Below are 19,799 nucleotides of genomic sequence, written 5' to 3'. Positions count from 1 at the left end.
AATGATTAACATTAATTCTGTCTGTTCTGATTCCCTGGAATTATTAATTTCTGTTTTTGTGTCTTAATGATAGTGTTGATAAAGTGTTTGAAAAACAAGTAAATAATTAAATGACATTGTATATTTTTATGATATATTGACCACCAAAGTGGAAATCTGTTCCCCGCAATACACATTTTGTGAGAGTCAAGCCCTTACCTGTTGTTTGACACTGCCTTTTGCTTTGAAAGTCCCGGACGGAAATCCCACCTTCCTTCCGCTGTGCGCGCTCCCGCTGTGTTGTGTCCCGGTGAGCGCGCGCCTCCCGCGGTCTGTAGCTGCCTGTCATCGCTGGCGCTGCTGACATCACAGAGGATTTGTTACAATGTCAAACAGTGACAGTCAGCGCGAGCTCATGGCTTCACCGCGCCACAATGAGAAACACCGCCGCGTGCTGCTGCTGCTCATCCTCTGAACGCGCAAACTGCAACTGCTTTATTCATGTTCCTCCTGGACACGATGCGTCTGAGGTAAATGGGTTACTCTGTTCTATTTATTATCGCTTAAAACGAAGAGTTCCTCTCCATATGTGTGTGTGTGTGTGAAATTAATTTTATGTTTAAATTTCATTAGAACACATAATTTATTAACGTTGACAGCAGCTTTTCTCCTCACATCTTCCTGTGAAAAGTTGTCCGGCTCTAACATTGACTGTCGTAGGCTATTACGTAATGGGAGTGCGGACAGTGCTGAGCAGATGTTACAGTGAGGTGCTGAGATGATGACAAATCTCTGAAAGCACGACTCCGCCGTCTGCGTAAAGACAGCATCATCACAAGAACCAAGTTTATTATCATTTTGTAACCATACTAATTTCTTCACTGTAAGGAATTAAAAAAAATATATATACACCATTAACACCGGTTAAGCAATATGGGAATTATGGGATTATTAAGCCTATATTATCAAAGAAAAAAGTTTAATATGACTCAGTCACTTCAATTATTGAGTACCACAGATTTTAATCACATTTTTGTATCAGTGAAACTATGATCTCACTTACTCTGTGGAAAGATTATGCCAATTTTGTGAATTTTACTTAACCAACAATTTAAATTAAAATACAAATTGATGAATCAGTAATAATTAATGCACTTTCCTCGTGTTCATTTTTTTCTTATTAATTTCTCATTTTAAGTTTACATATTAAACAAATGCATCTGCCACACAAAATAATGTCAAATAAGGCACCATTTCCGTCCCTATATCATCAACCGTTGCATAATATTATGCATAATAATTGCATGATAAATTCTTCTCAATTAATTGATTAATGAGTAATCATTCATAAAAGTATTTTTAAATGTGTGATGATATCGAAAGACTTATTCAGTGAAATTGGTATGACCTCAAACAATGATGATATGAACCAAAAGTCAGTATCACAGTTATTACTAAAATGGTCACATCATTTGTCAAACAGTAAATAAGCCTCCCAAATGTCAAAACTTCAATGTCAAAGTGGAAAAAACTTCCATAGGAATGTCCATTACTGTCACTAAGCTCCTCCCCCTGCTGTTTGTGTGCCCCAGCAGGTCTATGTGAGTGTGTAAGCCAGGTCAGAGGTCATGCTGCGGAGGGAATCTGACTCCCACGGCCTCTTTTCCTCCGGAGAGACGTCTGACAATGACTGTGAGGTGAGGTCATTTATTTATACCTGTTACCTGCGTTCTTTGGAGCGTCTGTATGTGATGTAAAAGCAGAATTAGATTCATGTTTTGTGGCCTGCAAGATTAGATAAGGAGTAAGAGTAATTATTAATTTAGTAGTAATTAGTAATTTATTGCTCGTACCAAACTCACCAGACTTCATTTACAGAAACGATAATTTTATCGTTGTCATTGTCCTCTTCATTAATAGTCGACAGAAACAAGATAAAACTCACTAAAACCATCCTGGCTTGTCTCTCCACTGTTCCAACAGTCTCCAATTCTGGTTTGGTCAAAATAAAGCCTTAATTCACCAAGTTAGATGTGAAAATATCGGGAGAGAAGTGAGAGGGAGGTTGAGGTCGGTGAGCCTTATTCTGTTTTTGTAGAGTTTGAATGAAGTGTGTTTTACGATGATAGAATTACAATTTTTTTTAAAGGCAGTCTGGTTTTTGTGAGATTGATAAATTAGCTTTTTCTGGTTAAACAAAAGATATCTTACTCCTTAAAAAAGGTCTGTCTCTCTTTTTCTTGCAGTTTTCAGACACGCATAAAAGTTAAGATACTCTCAACTTTTCTGCACAGGGCACAGATCCACATGGTGATCAATGCAATCATGGATAAACGTTTACTTTCCTATAAATTCTTCATAATAAAAGTCCCCCAGTATTTTGTTACCTAAAAGCTTTTATTATGAAGCACCAAAGTCAAGAAATATCGGGTTTTCATCGTGTGATAACACCACTCCTATCAGCTGAAAACAAACATGAAACAGTAAAATAAAGCAGATACCTTAAAGTACAAACAGCGACACAGGAGAGAAACTAAATTTCAAACCATAGAGGTTCAGTTAAAAGCTATAAAAGTAATGAGGGCTGAACACACAGATTTATAAAACCTCTTTCTCTCTGCTGTCCTGCACACACATACGCTGAGTCTTGGCTTTCCAGTGCACACAAGAAAAAAACACAGAAAGGCAAAATCTTCCACCTGCAATAGAAAAAAGATTATTGGCCTATTTTTTTTTTTTAAAAAAACCTTCATACATATGCACTAATTTAGGTGGAAAAGCCGTAATAGACGCAAAGACATTGGAAAAAAGGGTCCAAGTTGAAAAATACCAAAGTTACCCTTTAATGATAAGTGATGAGTAATTTAATGATTATATATTATATCCAACTGGAACATCTGGTGAGCGGGTAATATTCCAGTATTGCTTAATTAAAGCTCTGATGTTATTTACTTGTTTGACTGAATCACATGGATTTATCAGCCCTCTCATAACTTAACCATCCTCCACTTTGGAGCAGTTTAAAATGCGAGTAGGTGGAAAAGGTTAAAATCTCATCACTGAGCCACTGATAGGGATGCATGAAATGAAAACTTTCGCTCGTGATACGAACGTCCAGATGTCAATTCTACACGATCCTGTCGTACATTATATAAGTTTGTGTCCATCACACCTTTTCCTTCAACTTACTTTGTTAATATGCTGCTGGCAAAAGATAAAAGCTTCCCACAAGTCAACAGATCACAGTTGTTTATCCTCTCTGTCTTTGTCTCGCTGTCTCAGATGGGGGCGAGTTGTGGAGAGGTGGATGTAGTGTGTCTGTGCGAGGCCGGTCCCTGTACACTTTATTCAGAAGCACACACGCCTACGCCGGTGAGTGCTCAGGCTTCCCACTTAAGTGTCTGTGGCCGTCGCTCAGAGTGTTTCTTCATCTGTAATCGTGCTCTAAATACATGCCTTTACCTTCCTGCTGACCTCTCTATAGCTCTGTACACTCTTAGAAATGAGGGTTTCCAAATGGTTCTTCAAAGATAGTTTAAGCCACGGATGTTAAAAGAATCTTAACATCAAATATTCAGATGTTTATACTTGTTTCAAAAGGTATTTTCTACTTGTTTTTGCCTCATCTGTAGAATACGATATGGTTCTTTTGTTGAACCCCCAGAACAGAAGATGGTTATATGTGAAATACAAACTGAAAGGGTTTTTTTTTTTAGCTCTCATTTGGCAGATTAGATAAAACTCTAAATTTCTAAGAGTGTAGCTGTCTGTGTGTTTTCTACTGTATATTTTAAAGGAGCTGTCAGATGTCTTATTTGTTAAAGTTAATAATTTAATCTAATGCTTTCTCCGTCTGCTTTCTGTTCTCAGGACACACTCTTGTGTGAACACTGTGGAAAAAACAGAGTAATGATGACCAGGTACTCTGAGGGATACGGCACAGAGGTAACTTTTGACAAATGTTTGTGTTTCTTTATGACAGGCCTGTGTGTGTGTGTGTGTGTGCAATTTAGAGTCTGACCTGCAGGTGTATGAAGACTGGATATTTGTGTTGCTTTTTGTTTTTTGGCAGGCAGCTGTGGTTTTTGTAAGCCTGTTTCAGGGTTCTAGCATTTCAGGCATAAATGACTAATGCCAGGGTTTGTTACATAGATTTTCAGTTGCACAACATTGCACATGGAGGCCATATTACTACATGGCATTGGGAGCAGACATTTGATGTGTTTCCACTACTTTACTTGGTATTAAGATAAAGTTAACAAAACCTTACATTATTTGCAACATTACTTTCTAATCAGTTTAGCAAGACTAGGTTTAAGATTTAAAGATGCTTGTTTACCCAAATAAAACAAAATAAATTAATTAAAAAATACATTTGAGTGCTGTTGGGACTGTGTGATAAGTAATTAAATAGTTAACAAAAGATTGCATTGTTTGCTAGCTATGTAAAAAGTAAAAAAAAGAAATATAATTTTTGGCTAGCTGGCTAAAACATTAACAAAACATTACATTGTTTGCTAGCTGTTGGTGCATCTCAGCCTGTGTTAATTAGTGAGCTTCAGAGGTGTTGGTATTTCTTTTAACCCTGTGACAGAGCCAGTTTTGCTGTCTCCCCTTGTTTCCAGTCTTTGTGCTAAGCTAAGCTAAATTAAATTAACTGTCTCTTGGATCCAGACAAAAAAGAAAAGAGGCAATAATATTTGCTAAAATTTTAAACTGTTCTTTTAATCGTCTAAATTGTACGGATAAAATTTACACTGAAAGCTACAATATGTAACATTTCTTCAGTTAAATGTCTAAAAACTCTATCCCCTATGTTTCCAACAATGTTGCAACGCAGAGAAATCCATAATTTAGTCAAGGTAACCATGCGTTTCCTGGTAGCCATTGCAGGAAAACACAGGATTCTTCTGGTATTGCAGCCTGGAAGCTCGATCTACTTTTTTGGCGTATGTGACAGGCGAGCAATTCTCACTGAACAGAATCTTTGCCTCCCCTGTCTTGTCATATAATATGTCTGTGACTAATATACATCACTTGCCTGCAAGCTAGTTAGCTACCTATAAGTGGTCGGGACTTATGAAGGGTCAGTTCTGATGATTCATGAATGTTCAGAGCCTCAATTGCGTGTTTGTTTTTATGGAGAAAATACTGAATGAGTGAATCAGGGAGAGTAACTTTGGACTCTGTATCTCAGTTAGTGGTAGTGGGTAGATATCAGTCTTTGTTTAAGAAAATCAGGCAATACAAAGCAACCATCAGATTATGTGTCTGTGAGCTCATTAGTCATGCGTAGAGGTGTCGGCTGAGTCATGCATGATAACAATGGTGATAATAAAGAGTGACGCATGAGAACACTCACCCAGACAAATGCCATCATCAAGTGTTGTAGTTTTTGGTGCACAAATAGTGGCAGTCGATGATGATTCACTGGGGGTCGGTGGTGTTTCATCCAACAGCTACAAAATAAAAGCCCCCTTCCAGTAAATGTGGAGGTTGTGCTTATAAAAGGCTTTCACATTTCAAAAAAAAAAAGTCATACTTTTGTACAACTTTCTAGATGTGTTTCATACTGTCATTTTGCATGCGTATTTTTGTATTTGAGTACATATTATGTCATTAGTTTTATATGTTCATTTCTCTGCAGGAGGAGTGTGTATTGTCTGACCCTCAGGGGGAGAGTGATGCAGATGCTGATATAGAGGATACAGACTGCAGGTTTGCACACCTGCATATCCACATACAGAATCTCTTCTTCTGTTGTTCCTCCATTGTAGTTGTCTGACTTTGTGCTTTTAATTACGATTGGTCCAGACTCCAGGAGCCAGGTTCTCTCCAGCGAATCAGCTCGCGGAGACGCAAGCGCCCGCGTGTGGCGCGGCAAGACACCACCGAGAGTGAAGACGACGGCGGGCGGAGCCACAGATCACATCGCTGGAACCTCAGGCTGAGTCCTGACAGAGCACACAGCAGGACCATACTGGAGGTAAAAAAAAAAAACACAGCAATGTAGAGAAGAAATATCCCTTGCCTCGGCTGCACTGAAAAAGAAGCAAAAGACTGAGAAGGCATCCTCACGAGGGAACATTTCTGCTCCACATTTCAAAACTCGCTCACTCGTCAAGTTTACTTTTGAACCGCTGGAGGCAGGGGGTTTGAATAGACAGCGGCTCTTGTCTCCCTCATTAGGCTCAGAAATAAATAATGACCACAAGGTTGAGGAAAGTAGGGTATTTTGTGTTGTGTCCCACCCATCCCCTGGTTGAAGTTTCAAATATTCACAGGCAATTCTCACTGAAGCTTCGAAGCCCCAGATATGGTATTTGGGACAGCCCTAGATTTTTGTCTTTATGATTAATGTTGCTATCAGCAGCCTGTCTGTTACACCTAAGAGGACTTTAAGGTTGCTCTTCATTCCTAGATTTAAAAAAAACATTTGACATTAGTGACCATGAATTATGCACCACACAGATACAGGAATGGAGGGATGGCATCCTCCTGGTTATGCAGTTACCTGGAGAACAGGTACCAGTGCATCCTAATAAATGACTTGTGGCGTTCCCCAGGGCTTAGTGTTGGGACCATTATACAGTAATAACATGAGGTCTCCAAAAACCTAAAGACTGTATGTTGGTGTCCAACAATGGGTTTTTTCATAGCTGAAATTGTCAGTTGGGAGTGCTTGAGAGTGCTTGGGAGGCAAAGCGTTTTTTGATGGTATGATAGTTTGTGTTAACAATAAATACTGAATGCAATGCACAACAGCACAGAATAGAAGCTCAATGCCTCATTATTGAGTAAATTTATTTATAACATAGTGTAAATACATGGAGTTCCCACTGGAGACAATTCAAAAAGTACACTGGAAAAAATGCTTTCTTTGCAGCTAGTATCTGACTTGTTAGCTGTGGGTTAGAACGGGTTAAGCTAAACTGAAATTGCAGGGGTTCAGCCATGCGCCACGTTGACTCTGACTGTTGTGTTAAAATCCGAGCAGGTTTGGTGAGTGAGGTTTAGCTGGATCACAGCCAAACTGCAGCTTAACCAGATATATAAAAAAACAACCTCATAACCCTCTTAACTGAAGTCTAGGGAACAAAAATACAACCCCAATTCTAGAAAAAGCAACAAACAGACAGGAAAGTTGTGAAAAGCTAAAAAAAAACACCTGTTTGAGACATTCCATATGTAAACAGGTTAATAAATAAGGTTTTAGTATCATCACGTCCTCAAAAGGCTCAGTTGTTCAAGTGTGGATGGGTTGCGCTTCACCACTTAGTGAAAAAATTGTGTTGGCAAATAGTCCAGCAGTTCGAAAAAGAAGTTTCTCAACACAAAGCTGCAGGTATTTAGGGATTTCATCCTCTGCAGTCCATAATATCATTAAAAGATTCAGAGAATCCAGACAAATCTCTGCATGTAAGGGACAAGGCTGAAAACCAACACTGAATATATGTGACCTTTGACCCCTCAGGCAGCACTGCATTTTAAAAAAAATCAGTCTACACTTAAAAATGTGCAAATTTACATTATAAACATGATAAGAACATCTTGTCCATACAAACATCTTATCTCTTGCCATCTCTTTGTCTTCCAGGAGAGCATATCACAGGTCAGGCCGCTGGTCATCTGCCGGCCAAACGTCGAGAGGCAAAAGAGTGCAGTCGATGTGCCCCGAGGCTCAAGACGTCTGATGTCTCTGTGGCCATCTTCCCTCTCTCTCCCTCTCATCCTCCTCCTCTTTCTGCCTCTCTCCCTCTCCCTCGTCCTCGTTATCGTGTCTTTCTTTTTACCGTGGGCCAGAGCTTGACCAAACATGTCTGTTTCAAGAGGATAGTTTCATTCCAAAAAAAACAAAAAAACAAAAACAACAACAACAAAAAAAGTTCCCCAAAACTCCAGTAATGTAGTGGAGAGCACAAAAATGATTTTTTCCCCCTCCCAGAATATACTGAGATACATTTTGGAAGGATTTTAAATATCTTTACTTGTGGAGACAGTTGGCCTTTTGACTTCATTAAAACCATAAAGGCACAGGTTCTTATTGCACTGCTCTCTGACCATTTGCATCCAGAATCTGTTCATAATAAAAAAAAAAACAACTTCAACGTCAGTGCTTGCTTATGCCTCATAAAATCTCACCTTCTGTCTCGCTTTCTCACCCCCTCATTGGTAAAAATAGACCTCTCGTCTCGCTCCTTATTCCAGCGAGCCACAGGAGTGATACGTGGGGGAAAGGTTTCAGGGCTGCGCAGGTACACTCAGAGAGGAAAATAACAGGCTCAGTAGGAAAATGCGGAAAAAAAAATTAAAGATGATGCTGCCGAACTATGCAATTCTTCTGTTCCTACGCCGCGGCATCTTAACTGCTGTTCAAGAACGTCTCCTATTTCTTTGGCACTGTCGTCACCTTCTTGGCCCTTTCCCTTTTCTCTCTGAGGAACACACTTTATGAATGCAGGGACTTCTAAAATAGAGCATGACCTAATTTACAAAGCAATAGCAGGAGAGATCTGATATAGTTCCCATCGTATGATCCTTACTGTACATCTGTTGGATTATGTATTGAGTACATGTGTTATTTTACTTGTTGAAGATTGATTTAAAACAGGTGGATCCTTCTGTTTCTGTTTCCTGGCTGCACTTGTGTATGTTTTTAGTAAAATAAGCCAACCTCAAAATAAAATTAGCTTTAGTGAAACTTTATGTTGAAGTAATTTAAATAAACTTTAAAGACAGTCTTACAGTTGAAACGTTACTATCATGTTTGATAATATTTATGCTTTGTTTATATTTCTGATGATTATTTAAGAAGAAAGGTGAGCTAGACAATCAGTCACGCTACTTATTTTAAGCTGAAATAATTGGAAAAAGACTTTTTGCCATGGCTTTTCTATTATGGTGTCTCAGGGCCACTGTAGGTAAAAAAAAATGATGGAGCTGAGTCAGGGGGTAAACACTATTTTACCTTTGTTTCTCATAAATTTCTGACTGTACTTTAATCTCAGAATGTCTTTTTCCCCCACAAATTTATGACTTTATAATCTTAGAGTTTTTTTTCTAGGTCTCTAGTTTTTCCCTCCTCCAGCTCTGCTTTTTTTTCATTAAGGTACCAAATTAACATCTGATTTTTGTTTTCTTTTTTCTTTTTACATACAATGGCCCTAATTTGGTACTGTATGTTTGATGCTACATGTTTCTTTCTGATTTTCAAGTCATCTAATTTATTCCAAGCTGAAGTATTTGGAAAAAAACATTTTGTGGTGGCTTTTCTACACTGACATATTAGGGCTATCATAGGTTAAAAAAAACCAAGAAGAATATTATGCAGTAGGGGACGAGGGATAACAATGTGAAAAAAACTCAATTTCCAAGATTAAATTGTAAATTTACAATAAAAAAATTGGATATTATCTGAGATTAAAGTGGCAAATGCTATTTTTAGTTTAGTTTTTCTCATTAAGTTATGACTTTAATCTCAGACAATATTCTGAGTTTTTTCTTGGAATATTACTGCCCTCCCCCATCTCCATAAGTTTTTTCATCATGTTAAACCCAGAAAATATCCTTTGTTTTTTTTTTTTAAACTTATTCTTGGAATATTAGAGTCTTTATCAGAATAACCCCCCTACACACACACACACACCACCACCCACCCCTATTTATTATTTTTTTAATGGCCTTGATATTTTTTTCGTAATGTTGTTTTTGGATGATTTTAAGTCATGCTGGCCAATTTTTCTTAGAAATTTGTTAGTTTTTTTCTCATAAATTTACCACTTTAACCTCAGCAAATATCTAAGTGTTGTCTTGTAAATTTAAAAAACTACATTCTTGGATTATTATCCACTTCTCCTGTTCTTTTTTTTTTTTTTTTTTTTTTTTTTTTAACATAAAATGCTCCTAATGCACCATCAGTCTTTTCTGTATTGTATATTTGAAGTCATTTTGATTTTGTATGTTTTTCAAGTCATGATACTTATTTCCAGCCTCAAAATAATTGTAATAATAATTACCTGCAATGGCATATTTGGGCCATTGTTGGTTTAAAAAGAAAATAATAATGAAAAAGGCTTCATAGATCAACTCAGAACTCAGATCAGTTGTAAATTTCCAAGAAAAAAGTGTACCACTTACCTCAGAGAATATCTAAGTTTTTCCTCCTAAATTTACAACTTTACTCTTGGAAATTCTCTTTTTTTTCTTGGAAAATTCCCCCCTTCCCTGTCTCTATTTTTCTTTTCTTTCTTTTTTTTCCCACAGTGGCCCTAATATGCCATCAAACTTTTCATACTGTATGTTTGATGTTATGTTGTTTTTGTATGTTTTTCAAGTTCAGATTTTTTTTTCACACCACACTGGAGTTGCTTGCATCCTTGTAGAGAAATAATAATTTAAAATTAAGATCAAATCGTACTGTATAAGCTAATTTGATTCATGTTGAATAACTCGTTCTCTTCCAGCCTGTTGTATTGCCTGTCTTAAATCTTAACTTGTATTTCCATGTGTATGTTCATCTCAGTGTTTCATGGGGCCATAGAAGTTCAATAAAACTAGATTGTATTTTGACAAAAAAATGCTTCGTTTTTAGGTTTTGTGAGGGGCCGTGTGTATTTCTGAGGTGTTTTTTTTTTTTTTTTTTTTGCTTTTTTCGCTTTTCTAGCAGACCCTTCATCATTTTTTCCCTTTATCTTTCCTTTTTACTTTAGACATGCATGTGAAGGATGTTGCTGGTGGACCTCTAAAAGCAACATAAAAATCATACTTATGTCACTATCTTATAGTCGCATCTTAAATTAGCTCATGTTAGCAAAATGGTAGCTAACTAGCTAGCTAACTGTTGTAGATTGAAGGAAACTAAAAAAGTTTGCTTAGTTTTCTTGTGCAGATTGGCTGACTAATTAGCAAGTGTTTTGCAAACATCAGCTATCAGATGTAAATAGCTGGCAAAAGACTGATGTAAATAATTTAGCTAGCATTTTGCTGCAAACCAAAACACTAGCTAGCTAACGTAGATTAGCTAGCCAGTTAAATCGTTTATTGGAGCACATAGCAAAAAGGGGTGGGGGTTAGAGAGTGTTTTATAAAAATGAAAAACAGGTCCAGGCTAAATGCAATCTTGTTCTAATCGTTTTGCTAAGATAAGCTAACTACCAGCTGGCTGTAGCTTTCTATTACCTGTAGAAATTCTATTGGGCCTACTTTAAGTTTTTCTATAGTGGGTTGTAATTTCAGACCAGAAACATTCACACAACTTTAATAGGAGCGAAGGCTTTGAAGACAATACTTCCTCTCCTTCTGCTGCTATTAAGAAGAAGAAGAAGGAGAAGAAGAAAGAGAGGAAAGCAGCTAAGCCTCATGTCCCAGCAGTGTTTGCTGCTCTTGAGGAAAGGGCCTGAGGGGGAGGGTCCCATAACGAGGTTAGCGCTCTTCACTCTCTTCCTCTCACTGCGTGTGTTGTCATGGTAACAATCAGGACTGCAGAGGAAACAGACTTTTCATAAGTAGATTGTGAGCTGCTGCCCAGAGCGAAACTCTCACTGTGGGTGATAATGTGAATACAGCAACATCTGCACTTCTGAGGATGCAATCAGGGCGGTAAACAAATATGTTTATTTTGTTGATTAAAAACCAGCTCTCCTGCAGATGACCTGCCTGAAAAGTTGTTTTGAAAATAGGATAATTGGCTTTTATGTGATTTTCAGCATCCCGTGTAGCTGTGTGGTGTCTGTATAAATTAACGGTTTTGTATACTCATGATCCAAGAGGGAACTTGTAGGGATTTAAAGATGTTTGCAGATATTTGAATGCTTACAAATGCTGGAGAAATACTTTTCTTCTTCCTGTATGTACATGTACAGTAAGTATGTGTTTGTGTGATACCTCACATGTGAATGGCATTGAAAAGAGCAGAGTCATTGTGTCCTAAGGTAGGAGTATGTTTTAAATTGAGGCCCACGAGTTCCATTTCCAACTCGCCCACTCGCAGTGCCTCAACTTCAAAGCATTTCAATAGAAACTCACCCTGTGTTGATAAAACGAAAGGGCAGCTATTTTAGAGCATTTAGAAGGCAAGACTGCATCAAGGTTAAAGAGACCAGCGCTGCTTCTCAAAGTCAAGGATGCTTCCCTGGTAGGACAAATCCTTCTAAGTTAAGCCCCTACAGAGGCTAAGTGAGACTCCTCCCTAGCATCCAGAGAGTTCACAGTCTAAGAAGTGTGCATCACTGAAAAAAGGTCCTCTTTTGTAATTTAAAGACAAAGTAATATTGAAATTTCTAACCAGTAAAGCATTTTTTCACCTAAGGCCATGATAATGAATTGACTGTTGTAAGATTACCTTGTTTTCCAGAGACCAGAGTGGTGTTGTGGTGTGTACATGTTGTAGTGTATCATTCTTTATTTTAACATGTTTTAAAACTGTAATCCTTCTGATACTAAAATTGTATCCTATTACGCAATCCATTACTGCCCAAGCCTTCTGGCAAATTTGTTATTTAACACTTGTTGAAATGGAGAGCAAAATTAACAGGTAGCATCGGCAGCAGTCTGCTCTCAGGAGGAGTCACAAGTAAGTATCAAGTCTAAACTTTAAAATGTCAAGCAAGTCCTAAATTACTGTGCTGAGAACCAGGCAGGTCAAGTTGAATACCTGCTATATGTCAAGTAAGTCAAGTTATTGCTCAGGTTAAGAAAGTCACAAATCAAGTCATACAGAATACTGATGATCCCTTCCCATTTCAACATTTAAATAAGTTAAACAACAATAATGAACAGTTGAGTTTAAACATTACCAAACATTGTTGCAGCCTGCTTACACCTTACACTGTAACTTGTCTGCATGATGGATGAAGTTGGAAGTTGTGTTGGTGGTGTCATTGATTTTTGAGCCGCAGACTTTTACTAATGTCTTGGACAACATAATCCTTGAATCCAGATTTTATTTTTGGATCTGCCCTCTCCATGATACATGTGTTTGCCTCTGCATATCAAAAAGGTTGTTGGGTTTGCATGCATTGCAACAGAAACCACCCAATCAAAAACAAAAATAAAACAATCAACAAACATAAACCCCATGTCTATCAATATTTTAAAAAAGGTAACAAAAAAAAATAATCTTATTTTCAGGTAATTACACAATGACGAAAACAGTCTACTTTCTGCCATCTTCTTAGGAAGGACTTAATAAACAAACATTTGTGGATTTACAGATAGCTGATGCAACCCAGTCCAGCTGCCATTTTAACAATATGGTAACACAAGGAGACAGCATATTTGTCAGGGTCCATTGACAGCTACTTGTGTCCTTTGAAACTATTTCTTCAAGTCAAGGTTACGCGTGACCCAGTGGTTTGTTTTTTCTGCTGGCACAAAAGGCAACAGGTGTAAATGGTGTTGTTTTGTTGCCCCCTTGGCCCCTTTCTTCCCCTCAAGCCTCTCAATGTTTGACCCAGATTCCATTGGACATGGAGGAGCAATGTGATCCTCTGGGCATTTAATACTGATCCCAGAGTCATATGGTCCATAATAAAGATGCCAAGGGACCCCAAGAGGTCTCGGTTCAGACAGAAGTCCAACTGCCTTAAGGTCTAGATCATTCCCTTGTTTATTACTTGCTTTGGTCCATAAATCCTTACAGTAAAAGTTCAAGATCTCTAAACTGACACTGATGGCTACACAAATAGACTTTAAAGTCGTAACAATGAAAAAATATTGGATAAATTGCATGGCCTGTAAATATACTATGCATGATCAATGACTCACTTGATATTCAAAATAAGGTAACAAAGCACAAAGGATAGGGAACAAGACAGTAAACATTGTAGTAAAATAAAAAATATGATCATACTTGAAGTTCACGAACCAATCACAAACCCACATGGCTGTCAAAACAGTCTAGAATTTCTATTCCTTCGTGATATACAGTCGACACTGTAAATAGCAACTTGTTTGGGCTGTCATGCCACTCTCAAACATTCATATTCAGGAGGAGAGAGAGGCTCAAGAGGAACAACACAGCTGGTGTCTGCAGACGGGAAGAGAGGTACAGCTGCTTGCAACAAACACAGCAACATCCAAACAGTGGATCACTACTGGACCTGCATCATTTTCTCTGTGCATTTTTCTTCAGAAACTCTGCAAAAAGTAAGATTTTTGAGGGATTAAAAGGGATTAGCACAGATTCAAGTGATACTGGACAGTATGTCTGTAGCTTATCCATGCTTCAAGAAGGAGTGGGAGGTATGGAGGAGAGAGATGGAGGCGAACCGGAGGAGGAGATTAAGGGAGAGGCTGAGTCGATGGGTTAAAGTGGAGGTGAGCTATGAGGTGGAAGAAGAAGAAGACTCTGAGGAAGAGGAAGTGAGTGAAGATGAGAAAGTGCAAGAAAATGAAGAGGAGGAGACAGATGAAGAAGGTGAAAATGAGGTAGAGGTGGGGGTTAAGGGGATTGAAAAGGGAGATAAGGAGGAAGTGAAGGAAGCAATTGAAGCAGATGAAAGTGTAGATGTGAGGGAAGATGAGGAAGAAAATAAGGTGGAGAATGAGGAGGTGGATATGGATGAAGAGGAAGAGGTAATGGAAGCAGAGGAACTGGGGAAGGAGGAAGAGGGGGAAACGGAAGCAGAAAGGGAGGTTAAAGAGAACAAAAAGGAGGATGAGGAGGAAGACAGTGACATAAAAGAAGCTAGATTTGAGGAAGATGAGCACAAAGGAGAAAATGAGGTGGAGAGAGGGGTTATGGACAACAAGGAGGTGGATTCAGGGGAGGAAAAGGGGGTAACGGAAGCAGAAGAGGTGGAGGAAGAACATGTGAGGGAAGAGGAGCTGGTCAGGGAGGAAGATAATGAGGAAGAGGAGCATCAGGAACAGGTGCAAATTGGACAACATCACCTGGCGGAGCAATTCAGGGAGCAGATGAAAGGAATTGAGGATGAGATCATTCAGGAAAATCAGCAAAGTGTAATCCAAGAAGACACAACAGCCTATGGGGAAGAAAACTTGTCAGATTCAGTGAAATCAGATAATGAAGATTCTGACTTGATGGGATCTGAGGATGACTACCACAACTCTGAAAGATTAAAGGATGAAGAAAGACCAGTTGAGAAACAATATAAAGATCCTGAGCAAGTGGAGGATCCTGACAGAAAATCATGGAGTAGGGAAAATAGTATCCTAGGAGCGTGGACTTCTAAAGAAATAAAAGAAGAGTCAACAGTTGAGGAAGAAACAGTTGCTGAATCTTGGACAAGTCAAGAAGTAGAGTTTCAAGATGATCACGAAAAGCTTGAAGAGGAAGAGGAAGAGGAAGAGCCTACAGATGACGAGGAAGCAGAACTTTCAGTGGACGAAGACATAGATAATTATGACGAAAATATGGTAAAGATTTACTATAAAGATGATTATGTCACTGATGTATTTGGCACCTTGACAGAGTTCAGGAAAGCCTCCCTTCTCACTGACCTTACTTTGAGCACAGAGGATGGGAAACGTTTCCACGTACACTCCATTGTTCTGGCTCCTGTCAGCTACTTTATTCAGGGAAGTCTGAGTAGAAGCAAAGTAGAAATCAGTGGAGTCCACAGGTGGTCAGTTTCCCTGAGTCCTGAGGTGGATCATGTTGGAATAGAGGCAGTTGTGGAATTTGCCTACACTGGTCTCATTTCATGTTTGAACCAGGACACAGTGCACCAAATTAGGGCTGCAGCTCAAACACTGGGTGCCCCAAGGGTGCTAGATCTCTGCATAGAGGAAGAAGAAAAGTCCACAAAAACAGGAGGGCAGAAGAAAGAGGAAAGAGTCTCGGGTGCAGAACAAATGATGATCAGTTTTCAGTCCATCAAACAGCTGTGGATGGATAGAGTCGGCTGTGATGTCGTTCTGGAAGCTCTCGGAGGATCCATTCATGGTGAGTAGACCACCAATGAGATGTACAATGATATTAAAGGATAATAGAAGCCTCTTTAGAGGCCAAGATCCTTTGATACCTGGTTGTGCAACTGACTTGTGATATAGGTGTGATACATTGCTTGCAGCACCTTTAAATGAGGGTATCAGTGCTCTAACTTGTACCATTGCTTGTTGCTAACGACTGAGTGGAAGTTTCCATTTGAAAAACCTGCAAAAGAATGTAGAGTTGCCCCTTAACTTAGGTTCAGGAGTTGCAATATTCCAATAGACATTGTTAATTAGATTATTATTGCTAATTAACAATGTCTATTGGAAACATCTTTAATGATATATGTTAAAATTCCTGTAGAGTCCCGTACATGTTAGTTGTGATGGATTTAAGTGGATTTAAACTGTACTTACTACCATCTTCCTGCAGTCCACAGAGTCATCCTGGCTGTGTGGAGCGACTACTTCCGTGCCATGTTCACCCTGGGGATGAGGGAGTCCCATCAGTCCTGTGTGACCCTTCCCTTCCTTTTGGCTTCGGAGCTGGAGGTTCTGATTGACTGCTCCTACAGTGGGGCTCTCCCCCTCAGCTGGAGTTGTGTCTTTGAGATCACCAGTGCTGCTCTCCAGCTCCAGTATCAACCTGCTCTTTCCTTGTGCCTCACCTTCTTGCAACAAGAACTAAATCCTCGCTTCTGCCTGGACGTAGCATCTTTTGCTGAGGCCTACGAGATGGCGCAGCTTCTTGAAGTTGCGGACGATTTTGTCTTGCGGCAGTTCCAAAAGGTGGCGTGCACGGCAAAGTTCAAGGACCTGCCGGCCAAACAGCTCCTGAGGTACCTGAACAGTCACTCGCTCTGTGTTCCTTCTGAGCTAGTTGTATTCAAAGCAGTGGTGGCATGGATCCAAGCCAAGCCCAAGAGAAGACTGAAACTTGCTAAGGAACTAATGAAAACCATCCACTTTCCCCTGATGACGTTCAAGGAATTCAAAGAGGTCCAATCTCTGAACATGTGGTCTGATCATAGCTTGGCAGATCTCTATGAAACAATTTTCAAGGATTTCTGCTCGAATGACATTGCACCACAGTGCCAGTTCCGCATCTATCTGCCAAAAGAGAGTCTGGTCTTGATTGGAGGTGACCAGACCTCTGAAGATTTAGGTAGACGCACCATCAGCAAAGAACTCTGGTTTGGTAATTCCCTAAGGAACCATACAGGTGTAAAAAAGGCCATGGAGTGGAGAAGGCTGGGAGAGATGCCAGATCCAGCAAGGTACAGCCATGAGGTGACTGTACTCAAAGGACAACTATATGTGTTTGGAGGCAAGAGGTATTATGGTACTGATGACACCCTGAATTCTGTTTACAGGTAAGAGAGAGTACTCCCACATAAACCACCATTTACTGTTTTAAAAACACGTTTCAATGCCTAGATACTTTAATTGTCAAATTTTTCCACATCTGTAGGTATGATCCCCTTAAAAACAGCTGGGAGACGCTGGCTGAAATGCAGGAAAAGAGATGGTCTTTCTCTGTGGTTGTGCTGGATGAAAAGATATATGCCATTGGCGGACATTGTGACCCAGAATATATAGAAAGTGTGGAACGATACTGCCCCATTGCAAACTCTTGGAGGTACGTTGGAAGAATATTATGTAGTTTTCCAAAGCAAAGTGTGCAAACAGTATATGCATCAAGGGTAAAGTCTGGCTAAAATTTCCATCAACAACCATCAACCACTTTGGTAGCTTGTATTCTATTGAGTAGATGTGGCTCACTAACATATGAACATATGAATGTTTGAATGTGTGAATTGAGATTTATGAATTCTTTTGTGACAATGTCAGAGAGAGGGTATCTGAAATAAGTTGTTGTTGAGAAGTTAATGCTTGTGGAGTATAGATTAGCAGGGAACGTAGAAGGTAGAAGATAAGAGGGTTTTGACTGGGTAAGACTGAAGACAACCACAAAGGTTTAGAGCATTCAAGGTTAGCTGGTTGTTCAAGGCTGGACAAGGCACGCAGCCACCATATGCGCTGACCTTCTGCGTATATGTGCAGCAGCTCCTCCAAGTGAACAAGGGAAAGTAGTATCGACACAACTGACAGGTGGCAGTGGCGTCCACAGCTATCTGTGTATGTGTCTGTTCTGGACTATAACGGTGGCCTAAGTGACTAGTGTTTGACATGATTTCATGCCCCCCAAAAATCTCTGTAGAGTCACTGGATCAATGTATTTTTTGAGAACCATAAAAATTCCTGAGTATTTACCGACATATTTTGTGACGTGAAAATTTCTTAAGCTTGTGTTAACCACAGTCCACAGATGAGGGAATCAGAAGTGGTAATATGCTAACTTATTTATTGTATTTTAGGACTCCATTACTAAAAGACTAAAAGTTCAGGTATTAAAATTAAAATTTCTTCTCTTTCAGCTTTACTTGCCCCTTGGATTTGCCTCTGTGTGCCCATGCAGCAAGAGTTGTACAAGGACAGATCTTTGTCTCAGGAGGGCTGAGCAGTGACTTACAATGCCTTTCATCCATGTTTCTGTATCACCCAGAGAGAGGAAGCACTTACCTGGCAAACATGGTGAGATCTCGAGCTCATCACTGCATGGAGAACCTGGGCGAATGTCTTTATGTAGCAGGTGGAATCAGCATGGATGGTAACATAACTGCTGTTGACCAGCTTGCTTGTGAGGTGTACAATCCAGTGGCTAACTCCTGGACTGCCTTCACATCTCTGCCCGTTCCACACGTAGGAGCAGGAAGTGCAGTTTTGGAAGGAAAGTTTTACGTGCTAGGTGGATACAGCCACGAGGACTACAGTGACACAAAGATGGTCCATCGTTATGATCCCAGCACACAGAGATGGGAAAACATGGGCAAGATGCCTGGACCGAATAACGACATACGAGCAGCTGTGCTGTCTTTGCCACCACATTTCCGATTATAAGACCTGGTGACATGTCATTACTGTTGTTGTTTTATAAGTGTAATGATGCTGGATTTCAGGGTACTTACTGCATGTTAAATGTAAATTGTAACTGCACCCCCAGGTCTGAGCCTGACTCCACCCACTGCATCAGTACACATTAAATCTTTATTAAATCTTTAGGCGTGCAAAATGTAGAATATCTATGTAAAGTGCATTTTTGGTGCTATATATTCAAAATAACTGTATTCAAATGGTGCTGTAGCAAAATTATTAAAGTTTTAGTTAGTGATGGGATGATGATATTTAGTATGTAGATAACAAAACAAAGAATAAAAATAATCAATAAATAAAAATTTTGAGAGGTTTGTTTTAGGTAACTTGGCTCATTTGAAATAGTGTTTTGAAGAAAAACTACCAGGAACAGCCAACATAAACATGGACAAAGCATGGTGAGTGAGGAAAACTTGCATCATAAGTGTTGCATTTTATTATTTTGTTTTTTTTAAATCAAATTTTTAGCTGCAGTCGAGGAATAGGCAAAGCTGCATAACTGTCCAGTGGAACTTGGTTATAATGGTGATATTACCTCATTACTCATTACTGCATCTCCATTTACTCCATTTATATTCCATAGCTTCTTACCTATCAAAGGTGGTCAGAACTAATGCATATAGGCCTTGTTTGAGGAGTTATTCCTGATTCATCTTGAGTGTGTTATTTTAGATGTTTTTGCCTAAAATAAGGGCTAATTCTTATCATTCTTATCAGTTTGAATACACAGGAGTGCTGCAATAACCACTTTTGAGCACTGGAGGGAGCTGTTTCCTCTTGTGCTGGTGAACACATTGCAGAAGGTGCAGAATGCAGCGTGAGACAGGAAAAGAGAGAATGTAAGAAGTACTGTTTTGCTTTGAGTGTTCTAAAGAAGATTCACACATTTATTTTCATTAAAATTTATTTGAAAATGAAAAACTTGCATTATG

At 39.2% G+C, this 19,799-nt stretch overlaps 2 protein-coding genes across 3 annotated transcripts; both read left to right on the top strand.

Annotated features, from left to right (window-relative positions):
• The first annotated feature begins 246 nt into the window (after positions 1 to 246).
• Positions 247 to 7,838, top strand: LOC146305899 (uncharacterized). 2 transcript variants are annotated; one of them, XM_084712427.1, is made up of 7 exons: positions 247 to 509; positions 1,575 to 1,676; positions 3,262 to 3,351; positions 3,850 to 3,924; positions 5,627 to 5,697; positions 5,794 to 5,965; positions 7,577 to 7,838. In XM_084712427.1, the coding sequence occupies exons 2-7, from the start codon at positions 1,608 to 1,610 to the stop codon at positions 7,787 to 7,789; spliced, it is 690 nt and encodes a 229-aa protein (XP_084568553.1). In that variant the 5' UTR covers positions 247 to 509; positions 1,575 to 1,607; the 3' UTR covers positions 7,790 to 7,838. The 2 variants fall into 2 exon arrangements, with proteins under 2 accessions (XP_084568553.1, XP_084568552.1); XM_084712426.1 differs by having other exon boundaries at positions 249 to 509; positions 1,572 to 1,676.
• Positions 7,839 to 13,953: 6,115 nt separating this feature from the next.
• Positions 13,954 to 19,188, top strand: LOC146305898 (uncharacterized). The gene is made up of 4 exons (XM_084712682.1): positions 13,954 to 15,886; positions 16,307 to 17,246; positions 17,345 to 17,512; positions 18,312 to 19,188. Exons 1-4 carry the CDS (start codon positions 14,182 to 14,184, stop codon positions 18,832 to 18,834), a joined length of 3,336 nt encoding a protein of 1,111 aa, XP_084568808.1. The 5' UTR covers positions 13,954 to 14,181; the 3' UTR covers positions 18,835 to 19,188.
• Positions 19,189 to 19,799: the final 611 nt, after the last annotated feature.

The sequence above is a fragment of the Lutjanus erythropterus genome, chromosome 23 (assembly GCF_056507025.1).
Source record: "Lutjanus erythropterus isolate fLutEry1 chromosome 23, fLutEry1.hap2, whole genome shotgun sequence".
Classification (NCBI taxonomy): domain Eukaryota; kingdom Metazoa; phylum Chordata; class Actinopteri; order Lutjaniformes; family Lutjanidae; genus Lutjanus; species Lutjanus erythropterus.
Note: the sequence above shows the minus strand (reverse complement) of the source record. Positions and strands in the feature narration are given on the sequence as shown.

What these genes read in the sequence shown, in the direction of transcription:
- LOC146305899 (XM_084712427.1), top strand. Translation starts at nt 1,608, where the DNA reads ATGCTGCGGAGGGAATCTGACTCCCACGGCCTCTTTTCCTCCGGAGAG. An exon ending in AAGCACACACGCCTACGCCG is followed by an intron (nt 3,352 to 3,849) that starts GTGAGTGCTCAG and finishes TTCTGTTCTCAG; the next exon opens with GACACACTCTTGTGTGAACA. An exon ending in CTGAGGGATACGGCACAGAG is followed by an intron (nt 3,925 to 5,626) that starts GTAACTTTTGAC and finishes ATTTCTCTGCAG; the next exon opens with GAGGAGTGTGTATTGTCTGA.
- LOC146305898 (XM_084712682.1), top strand. Translation starts at nt 14,182, where the DNA reads ATGTCTGTAGCTTATCCATGCTTCAAGAAGGAGTGGGAGGTATGGAGG. An exon ending in TCTCGGAGGATCCATTCATG is followed by an intron (nt 15,887 to 16,306) that starts GTGAGTAGACCA and finishes ATCTTCCTGCAG; the next exon opens with TCCACAGAGTCATCCTGGCT. An exon ending in ACCCTGAATTCTGTTTACAG is followed by an intron (nt 17,247 to 17,344) that starts GTAAGAGAGAGT and finishes CCACATCTGTAG; the next exon opens with GTATGATCCCCTTAAAAACA.